This window comes from Rhincodon typus, chromosome 7 (assembly GCF_021869965.1).
Source record: "Rhincodon typus isolate 14 chromosome 7, sRhiTyp1.1, whole genome shotgun sequence".
Taxonomy (NCBI): Eukaryota; Metazoa; Chordata; class Chondrichthyes; order Orectolobiformes; family Rhincodontidae; genus Rhincodon; species Rhincodon typus.
This window is the reverse complement of record NC_063338.1, coordinates 95674599-95685983: the sequence shown is the minus strand read 5'-3', so window position 1 is coordinate 95685983 and position 11385 is coordinate 95674599. Positions and strand designations below refer to the sequence as shown.

General features: G+C 46.1%; 1 protein-coding gene across 1 annotated transcript in view; it reads right to left on the bottom strand.

The window, feature by feature from the left end:
• Nucleotides 1-5727: 5727 nt before the first annotated feature.
• Nucleotides 5728-11385, bottom strand: part of LOC109925086 (mitochondrial chaperone BCS1) — an 18029-nt gene continuing 12371 nt past the window's right edge. The window contains exons 7-8 of the mRNA XM_020525065.2: nucleotides 11072-11189; nucleotides 5728-7514 (exon numbers count right to left, since the gene is read on the bottom strand). Coding sequence (XP_020380654.1) covers nucleotides 7262-7514; nucleotides 11072-11189 — 371 coding nt within the window. The 3' untranslated portion in view covers nucleotides 5728-7261. The remainder of the gene's footprint in view (nucleotides 7515-11071; nucleotides 11190-11385) is intronic.

The following is an 11385-nucleotide window of genomic DNA, read 5'->3' as shown; positions in this document are numbered from 1 at the left end:
CCATCCCCGCCTCTTCGACCTGTTTGTTTCCTCTCCACCTATCCTCTCCTCTATCCCTCTTCTATCCGCCTCCCACTCTCTCCCTATTTATTTCGGAACCCCCTTCCCCTCCCCCTTTTCTGATGAAGGGTCTAGGCCCGAAACGTCAGCCTCTCTGCTCCTATGATGCTGCTTGGCCTGCTGTGTTCATCCAGCTCTACACCTTGTTGTCTCAGAATTCCTATTGTAACTTTGTAAGTCTCTCATGAGAGAGAGGGGGTGGAATATCACAGCAGAATCACACAGCCTCGAGATCACATGTACAAAAGAATTATGACAAAGACACTTGATGGGATTTTCGTAGAAGATAAGAACATTAAGAAATAGGAGCAGGAGTAGGCCATCCAGCCCCTCGAGCCTGCTCCCCCGTTCAATAAGTTCATGGCTGATCTTTTTGAGACTCAGCTCCACTTACACACCCGCTCACCATAACCGTTAATTTCTTTAGTGTTCAAAAATCGATCCTTGCCTTAAAAAACATTCAACGAGATAGCGACAACTGCCTCACTGGGCAGAGAATTCCACAGATTCGCAACTGGTCCAGCTCCCTCTCAGAAGGACAGAGGGTCAGCACCCATTGCATGAGAATGACAACACATTCCCTAGGCTCAGTGCTCTCCACAAGGTTGGAGCCCTGCCCAACACTATCTATTCCAACTCTCCCAGAGTTTATGTTCAAATCTCCTGGTCTGCTCTAATTTACAAACTGGAATCAGGGATCAGTATGTTAACTACTCTTTTTATTCTTCCATGGGATGTGGGTGTTCCTGGCAAGGCAAGAAACTGCTCTCCACCCCATGAACTGTGTGGTCATTTCAGAGGGTAGTTAGGAGTCACCCACATTGCATGTGGCTCGAAAATCACACCCGATCAGGTCAGGAGGGCAGATTTCTTTCTGGGAAGGACCTTCCTGAACCAGATGGGTTTTTACAACAATAATGGTGGTCACCATTGCTGAGACTAGTTTCATAGTTCAGATTTTAAATTGAATTTAAATTCAGCACGAGTTCCCCATGAGATCAGCATGGGCCCCTGGGTCCTGCATCGTTTTCCATTTTGTTATCTTATTGACCTCTATCAGGTTGACCTGAACCTAATTATGTTCGAAGGATAGAGGTTTTTGATCCCATTAGCGAGGTTCTTTAACAGCTAATTCCCAGTTCAGGAAGGAGATCCGAGGGTGAACAAAGGTTATCACAAATCCAAATCTGGGATGGTATGTTATTCGGGCGAAACACTGGAAGGTGATTTTTACCACTTGCAGGTTGACAATATCATCTGGTTAGACTTTTAACTTACAGCCTCTGTAAACCTGAACCCATAAAACAGTGTTGTCCGACTCACATCAAATCACATTTATCCATTACTCTGTGCTCACCGATCTGCGATGACTATGAATTTTGAGTTTAAAATTCTCGTGGTCTCACCTCTCCGTCTATCTCTGCCATCACCTCCAGCCCTGTAATGCTCCAAGACCCCTGCAGCTCTCCTGCTGTAGATTCTAGCGTATCCCTCATTCCCTTCACCTCTCCATCAGTGGCTCTGCCTTCAGTTGCCTGGAGCCTACATTCTGGAATATCCTCCCTAAACTTTTGTAGAGCTTCATCTTATCCAAAGGAATAAACTTTGAATACATGAAACTTTGTGAGCCTATTGTCCAGCTAATGATTGACACCACATTAAAATAGCTAGTTAGCAGCATATTTCAAGGCATGCTCAAGTGTATACACCAAGCCAGGCAGTGATGGGTTGGGTCAGGAATTGTTGTTATAGCTATACAGAGGCCTCCCCGACCCTGCCCAGGTCATTGATCCCTCTACCAAGGGGAAAGATTTCTTCCTGTCTACCTCTCAGACTCCTCTGCTCCAAGGAAAACAACCCAAGTGTGTCCAATCTCTTCATAAGTGAAACTCGCCTGGTAAAACTCCATTGTACCCTCTCCAATGCATTCACGGTCTTCCTATAATGTGGATTCCAGAAGTGCATACGATACTTTAGCCTCAAATAATGTAACCTGTATGCTTTTTTGATCTGTACATCCTTTGCTTGCTGTGATCTGCCTGTACCGCTCGTAAACAAAGCTTTTCACTGTATTTCGGTACACTTGACAGTAAAATCAATCAATCCACTGTGGCCTAAGCCTTTCTCATTTCATCTGAGGAAAGTAGCTAAGCAAATGAAATGGCCAGTGACCATGTGAGTATTGTTGATTCAAACAAAGTTGCTAAGAAGGGCTAGGGAGGCATTTGCATCACTATCACAGGAGTATCAGGGGAGTGTGATCAAGTTAAAAAAAAGGACAAAATACATCTCTTAAAGCCATAGTATTGTCACAAACTGTACTATCTTCCTATTCCTAGCCTCACTGACACATGACACAGGAAGTAATCTGGAGATTACAACCCTAGATGTCCTGCTTTTCAAACTTCTACCTAACTCCCTGAACTCCCTTTGCAGGAACTTATGTCTCTTTCTGCAAACGTTGTTGGTTCTAATATGGACCACAAACTCTGGCAGTTCACCCTTCCCCTTCTGAATGTTCTGTGCCCGCTCAGAGACATCCTTGACCCTGGCACCAGGGAGGCAACACACCATCCTGGAGTGTCACATATAGCCATAGGAACACCAGTCCATGCCCCTGACCGTACCGCTCCCGATCACCACTGTGGGTCTACACTGACAGTCCCTGCTCTTCAACAGGTGTCACTTACCTAGCTGCTGCTTCTTTCCCCTTAGGATGGATGTTGAGAAACTTGAAAGGGTTCAGAAAAGATTTACAAGGATGTTGCCAGGGTTGGAGGGTATGAGCTACAGGGAGAGGCTGAATAGGCTGGGCCTATTTTCCCTGGAGTGTTGGATGCTGAGGGGTGACCTTACAGAGGTTTATAAAATCATAAGGGGCACGGATAGGGTGAACAGCCAAGGTCTTTTCCCCAGGTTAGGGGAGGCCAAAACTAGAGGGGCATAGGTTTAAGGTGAGAGGGGAAAGGATTTAAACGAGACCTAAAGGGCAACATTTTCACGCAGAGGGTGGTGCGTGTATGCAATGAGCTGCCAGAGGAAGTGGTGGAGGCTGGTACAATGACAACATTTAAAAGGCATCCGGATGGGTACATGGATAGGAAGGGTTTAGAGGGATATGGGCCAAATGCTGGCAAATGCGACTAGAGTAATTTAGGATATCTGGTCAGCATGGACGAGTTGGACCAAATGGTCTGTTTCCATGATGTACATCTCTATGACTCTCCTGATGGTATCCAAAACAGTATACCTGTGTGGGAGCGGAATGGCCACATGGGAATCCTGCACACACTTACTCGTCTTCCTGGTGGCCATCCAACTCTTCCCTGTCTGTGTAGCCCTTACTGGTGGTGTGACCAGCTCACTAAACATTCTCAGACTCATGGATGCTCCATAATGAGTCCATCCACAGTTCCAGGCACTCAATGCAGCAAATCAGGAACTGAGGCTGAACACATTACCTGTATACGGAGCTACCATGGAGACTGGTAGTGTCCCTGATTTCCAACACATTGTAGGAGGAGCGTTCCATGGGGCTGATATCTCCTGCCATTGTGAATCGCATTGACTTTGTGGCGGCATGGTGGCTCAGTGGTTAGCACTGCTGCCTCACAGCACCAGGGACCTGGGCTCGATTCCACCCTCGGGTGACTGTCGGTGTGGAGTTTGCACATTCTCCCCGTGTCTGCGTGGGTTTCCTCCGGGTGCTCCGGTTTCCTCCCACAGTCCAAAGATGTACAGGTTATGGTGGACTGGCCATGATAAATTGTCCGTAGTGTGCAGGCTAGCTGGATTAGCTGTGGGCAATGAAGGGTTACAGGGATAGGATAGGGGGTTGGGTCGGTGTGGACTTGATGGGCCAAATGATCTGCTTCCACACTGTAGGGATTCTGTGACTAAATCAACCTTTTCAACTACAAACAACAATCCAGAAACTGATTACTAATCACCAAACTCAGGTCTCTCACTCCCACGCTCCATCAGAACACAACTACAAAACATAAGTTTTTTTTTAAATTTCAAAAATATACTTTATTTATAAAAATCTTTATATACACAGTCACTAGAACAAAAACAGAAGTAACTGAAAAAGCTTGGTAGGTCTGGCAGCATCAGTGAAGTAAAATCAGAGTTCACGTTTCAGGTCCAGTGACCCGTCCTCAGAACACTAGAGCATTCATAGAATCATATTAGAATCCTTCGTGTGGAAGCAGGCCATTCGGCCCATGGAGTCCATACCGACCATCTGAAGAGCATCCCACCCAGACCCACCCCCCATCCTATTCCTGCATTTCCCACCCTGGATACTACGGGTAATTTCCCATGGTCAATCCATCTAGCCTGCACATCTTTGGACTGTGGGAGGAAACCGGAGATTCCGGAGGGAACCGACACAGACACAGAGAGTGTGCAAACTCCACACAGACAGTCACCTGAGGGTGGAATCGAACCCGGGTCCCTGGCGCTGTGAGGCAGCAGTGCTAACCACTGAGCCACCGTGCTGCTGTGACTCAGTCACTAGAGCAGTTTGATTCTGGACAATCTTTGCATATGGAGAACAAACAAACACAAGGCATTTCTAATTTATACAGGGCTATATTTACGTGCACTTGAGGCATCTGAAGGGTCTGACAACTGAACAGACCCCCATTGTACTTTGGCAGAAGGACCTTACACGGTGGTCTTTCCCCAATGCCCCTTGGCAGCAGCTGCCCTAAGCTTTAGTGCATCCCTCAGCACGTTGTCCTGGACCTTGGAATGTGCCAGTCTGCGACACTTGGTCAGGGTCAACTCCTTATTCTGGAAGACCTACAAGTTTCGGGCAGACCCAAAGAGCGTCCTTCACCGAGTTGACGGTCCTCCACGTGCAGGCGATGTTTGTCACAGTGTACGTCCAGGGAATAGACCATAGAGCACATCCCTTGTCATGGAGCTGCTCGGGGCTAGCCTCAACAAAAACCATTGCATCTCTCTCCAGACTCCCTTTACAAAGGCACATTCCAGCAGGAGATGTGTGGCAGCCTACACTCCATAGCAGCTTCAAGGGCAGTGTGCAGTGGCACTGACCGACTGGGCATACATGAAGGATCGCACAGGTACTGCCCTTCCCACCACCAGCCAAATGATGTCTTGGAGTTTGTTAGAAAGTTCTGGGGATGAGGTACTCTGCCAAATGACTTTGGCAGTCTGCTCAGGGAACAACATGACCCTCTCCTTTGCCCTCAAAACATTTTATTTCCGTCCAGGCACTACTCTCTCAATTTCCAAACTTGCTTCCTGAGCAGTTAAGTCTATGTCCCCAATCCTCTTCTCAAAAGTAGTGGTGACCAAGCTGACTTCTCCCAGAATCCTCCTCAGTCATTCCTCACCACCCACTGCCCTCTGTCCATACCCCATTTGCCACATGTTTTTCCGCTAACGTAAGTGATCAATAACTTGTCGTAGCCTCTCTGTGCTCTTTTCACAACTTACTTTACTTCCTAACTTTCATTCTCAAACTGCTGTTTGTGAGGTCTTGCTGTGCACAAATTAGCTCAAGAACAGCTTCTTCCCCGCTGTTATCTGACTTTTGAATGGACCTCGCATATATTAGAGCTGATCTTTCTCTGTAGCTGTAACACTATATTCTGCATTCTGTTCTATTACCCTGATGTACTTATGTAAGGCAATGATTTGCCTGGATAGCACACAAAGTAATACTTTTCACTGTATCTCGGTACACGTGACAACAAATTAAATCAAATCATGATAGTGACTGCACCTCAAATGGACTTCACTGGCTGTAAAACACCGTGGGACCTCCTGCAGTTGAGAAAGGTGCTGGAAAAATGCAAATCATTCTGTTTGAAACTGGTATAAAATGGCAGAGCCATACAACAGGTGGAAGCAAGGTAGAATTACAGATGTTAGCTTCCTCTTCAGACAGGAAATAGCTGAACAGGAAGTGTTCCTGTCATTTACTATTATCTACCTAATGCAAACTGTGAGAACAAGGACAAGAATTGTATCCAAAAACAGGACTCAAAACACCATTTGGCTCAGAATTATTCGTATTGATATAATCCTTTAATTGATGTCAGGCTGAGTAAAATAAATCCTTTCCATACAAGTCCAACATTTTTACCACATTACATCATGTCTTGCCCAGGCCTGTCATTTCATCAAGTCAAGATTATCAACAGCAAACATTAACTTTGTTTCTCTCTCCACAAATGCTGCCAAACCAGTTGCATTTCTCTAGCATCTGCAGTGTTTTGCTTTTGCATGATAGTAGAAAATGACATTTGCTAATCTGTTGTTTTGTCACAGCATGGGCCCACAGATGCCAGATGACTCACTCACCTCTGTGTCACCTTCAGTGTTCATTCCACTGTCGGGATGTCACAGGGAATCATGCCCTTCACAGGTAGGAACACAAACAGAGCAGAGACCTTCCTCCCTGATCCCTGACAAAGGGAGGTGAATGTAAGAACTTTAACTGCCTGCTTTTGAGGCTTCGAACACTTTGTGTTTAATGAAGCACTTTTCAAAAGGCAGACAGTGATTTGGGAAAGGTTTCCAACAGCTAGCCCACGCTATGATGCTACAGACAGCAACAGAACATTAAGGGCCAGTTAACCTGCTCAGATGGTGAACTTAACATGCACAACTGAATCAGACTCACCTTCCCTCTGTGTTTGCATCAAGGAAGATTGCAGTGGGTAGCACACATTTCTCTGTGTTCACTTCAGGACTTAATCCCAGTTGCCTGTAAAGTGCCAGTACACTGCTACACTGTTAGGAGAGGCCAGCTTAAACAGATCTCTGTTTGGCCTTTTGAGTGGACATTAGAAATTCCACAGGCAAAGAGCAGGAGTATTCTGTTTGGAGTCCCAATCACTATTAACACTGCTGCAGGTTAAGCACTTTGTGATTACTGAATTCCTTTCCACAATTGCTCTGTATGCAAAGGCATCTCACTAGCTTTCACACAACAAGATCCCATAAATAGAAACATGTGATTAAGGGCCATTTAACTGGCCAACATTAGCCCTCCATATGGAGCTATAAATGAGAGCATCTCTTCACACATACTGAGCACTGAGGTACAGGCTTCACTTTTAGGTTTTATTCTTTTAAATAGAATCTAGTTTTTTTCAGTGCTGGGCCACAGGGGCTCCTTTCCTCTCTCAGGGTTGAGATGGTTCAGCTCTCCTGGCGTTTACATGATGATACGCTGGATGTTCTCAATGGCATTGAGAGGTTCCAGTTTATACAGTAAGAAGTGCCCCTGTACCTGGGCAGCACTGATCCTGTCCGAGACGGAGAGTGCTCTGTCTGCAAACTCCTCAGCCAGAGCCGCTGGCTGATCTGGGTAGAACCGCTGGAACATCTGGGACAGCTGCCAGTGGGAGCAGTACCCAACAAACTGCTTGTGGTCCACTCGTCCTGGACGGACCAGGGCAGGATCCAGCCTGAAGGGAGACACAAAAACAGGAAGATAACATGGAAATCCAGGAGTTACAGTTAATGGTTTGACACCTCTCTCGAGTGTGAACTGTGAGCCGTATCCGTTGCTGGGGAAACTAAAACCTGGGGGCACGGTTTCAGGATAAGCGTCCAATCATTTCGAAATGAGATGAGGAGAAATTCCTTTGCTGAAAGGATTATAAATCTTTGGAATTCGCTAGATTGAGGATTGTGGATGTTCCATCGTTGAACATATGTAAGGCGCGAGGTGAGGCTAGTCCTGGACAAGCGCGACTTACCTGGTTGTTGCTGAGTGCCAGAGAGGAACAGACTGGAGGCTGGTGTGATGCAGGACCAGCTGTTGGAGTTGCACCTGGTGCTCATGTTGAGCCTGCTACTGTTTGGTACTTTTACCAGACTGTAATGTAAATCCTTACCTTTTAATCCTGTTTTGTCTCACAACATTACTTTTTTCCCTCTAAGGTTTGTACCTAGGTACTTGTACTTAAGATGGCACCATTAAAAGGCAGCCATTGTAAAACCTTTTCACTGTACTCTTGTACTGGAGTACAAGTGATAATAAAGTTTCTTCTATTCTATTCTGAGGCTGACAGATTTTTTGGTCTCTCTGGAATTCAGGGAGATGCTGGGAAAGTGAACTGAATCCCAAGATCAGCCATGATACTGAATGGTGGAATTAACTCAATGGGCTGAATGGTCTACTCTTGAAGTTACTTCTTGTTTCCTACACCAGTTAGCTGATGACATAATCATCACTGAGGAGGATGCCAACACTGGAGCAGAGCAAGAGGAATCTGAATTTGTTATTGTGCAAATAAACAACTCTCAGCTCTTCAGCATCTTCACTGGTGTCAAAGATCCCAAGCCATTTCACAGGACAGCGATCAAGTTGAATATGATGGCCAGCTACACGGGGATAACAGGAAACACAGAAACATATAAAAGGTGCAGGAGTAGGCCATTCAGCCCTTCGAGCCTGCACCACCATTCAATACGATCATGGCTGACCAAGCAATCTCAGTATCCTACTCCCGCTTTCTCTCCATACTCATTGATCCCTTTAGCCACAAGGGCCACATCCAGCTCCCTCTTGAATATATCTAACAAACTGGCCCCAACAGCTTCCTGTGGGAGAGAATTCCACAGGTTCCCAACTCTCTGAGTGAAGAAATTCTTCCTCGTCTCAGTCCTGAATGGTTTACCCCTGGAAGGGTGTTTAGTCGAAGTAGATTTTAACCACAGTCTTAAAGGTGGAGATGTTTAGGGAGTGAATACAGTTGAAGGCACGGCCACCAAAGAGGGAACCATTAAACTGGGGGTTATGTCAGCATTTGAGAAGCTGGAAGATGAGAATTGGGAAATGAACTTGGTGCTTGTCAGTAAGGGGCTAATTAGGCTAGAAACAAAAACTGAAACTGCTGGGAAAACTCATCTATGAAGAGAAAGCATGCTGCCAGACCTGCTGCGTTTCTGATTTCCAGCATCTGTGTTCTTTGGATATACTTGTCTGATTAGACTAGGGTTGGTTAGGAGTTTAAAATGAGGGCTAGAAATTGCAAAAACCTAGCTATAATTCAATGAATTAAAAAAAATCTAGTCATCTAAAACATTACAAGAATTTGACAGAGAAGATATAGAGGAACTATCTTCCCTGTTGAGGGAATCAAGAACAAAATGGCATGAACTTTTACGTAGAGCTTGGCCACTCCATGTTACAGGAGGATGCGGATATCCATCAGTGTATTCCCTAGATTGCTGCAGGTGTTGGGGGTCAGTTGGAGCCCAAAGATTCAGATTGTAGTTGAGTAGAGGTATCGAGGGATAAGGAGCAAAGATAAGTCAATCTGATAGAGGTTTTCAAAATCATGAGTGGGCCAGCTACAAAGAACAGGGAGAAACGATTTCTGTTTGTAAAAGGAACAAAAATGAGGGCATTGATTTGATGTGATGTGATGTGCAGGAAAAGCAAGAGTGATGTGAGAAAAAATGTGAGAGAGTATTTAAGGCGTGAGATGAACTGCCTGAAAATGTGGGGGATGGAGGTTCAATTAAGTCAACTAAGAGGGGCATTGGATGGTTATTTGGATAGAACTGGTGAGCAATGACATGGGGAAAAATCAGGGGTTTGGCACGAGGTAATGATGTTCCTTTGAAGACTGGTGCAGACATAGAATGTCCTACTGTGTGGAAGCAGGCCATTTGGCACATCAAGCCCACATCACCCCTTCAAAGGGCATCCCACCCAGACTGACCCACCCTACCCTATCCCTGTAACCCTGCATTTCCCATGGCTAATCCACCAAGCTGACATATCCCTGGGCACTATGGGCATTTTTCCAATGGCCAATCCACCTAACCTGTACATCTTTGGACTGTGGGAGGAAACTGGAGCACCCGGAGGAAACCCACGCAGACACAGGGAGAATGAGCAAACTCGACACAGACTCAGTTGCCTGAGGCTGGAATCGAACCCGGGTCCCTGGCGCTGTGAGGCAGCAGTGCTAACCACTGAGCCACTGCACCACTCCAAGTGTTGAGTCAAGTGGCCTCCTTCTGTTCAGTTGCACTAGATGTCTCTGTAAATGGAGTTAAAGTACAGATCAGTCAAGATCTCATACTTCGGGTTTGAAGAGCTGAGTGGTCTCTTCCTGTGCAGCAGGAAGCTGAATGGCTTGACGGCTGAATGGCTTCCTCTCGGTCCTGGCTAAGAAGTGAGGAGCTGAGTCAGAATGGTTACACAGAAAAGGAGGACATTCTGTGTGTCATATCTGCGCTAGTCGTCTGCAAGAACAGTTCACCTCATACCATTCCTGCCTCTCTCTCTCTGCAGCACCGCAAACCTTTCCTCTCCACGTAATGATTCAATTTCTATTTTGAAAGTCTCAATTAAACCTGCCTCTACCACACTCAGTTTTGTGCATTCCAGATCTTACCCACTCACTATGAGAAATTGTTTCACTTCCTGCTGCCAATGCTGCTTCTACCAATCACCATGAGTCTGTACCTCTGGATCCTAATTCCGACTGGAACAGGTTCTCTCTATTGCAGTTTTTCCAGGCACCTTCCAGATCTTGAACAATCTCCTCTCAGCCTTCCTCCCAGAAGATCAGCCCCAATTTCTCCCATCTAATTGCGTGGCTGAAACTCCACATCTCCAGAACCACTCCTGTGAATCTCCCTCTGACACAGGGAACCTCTGGGAATGAGGTGCTGTTGGTGTGGGTCACTGACTCTGTATTTGAGAAGGAGCTGGATGAGGTTCTGACAGGAAAAGAGACTGTATCATTTTGAAGCTAAATATCTTTACAGGCTTTGTCCGATTTGTCTGAGCACGTAAAGGAACTGGAGAAGGGTTTCAAATAACACTTTCTCCATTATTTAGCCCTGATTTTTCTTTGTACTTCCACCCTCTCAACGTCCCAAGTGACTCTGTGACTGTATGGAGGGGAGAAAAGGAATGTCAGGGTGATTCGATCCTGGTCGATGTGGGAGATTTATTCCAAGGAAAGGTAAATGAGGCAAAATGAAAATTGACTTCTACCTGTCCAGGTGGTTTGTGGTCATGAAGATGAGCCTCGCTTCAGCTGATGCAACACCATCGAGCGCATTTAGCAAACCACTGAATGTCAGACGGCCCATTCCTTCATACATCGTGGGGTCTGTAATCACAAACCAGGCAATGTGTAGTATCTCTCACTCTGTACAGGGTCACAGGGTAATGGATTCTAGTTCCACTCCAGAAACTCCACCCATATTGAAGAATGAAGGAGTGGGGCACTGTCGGAGGGTCAGCGCTGAGGGAGTGGGCCACTGTCGGAGGGTCAGCGCTGAGGGAGCGGGGCACTGTCGGAGGGT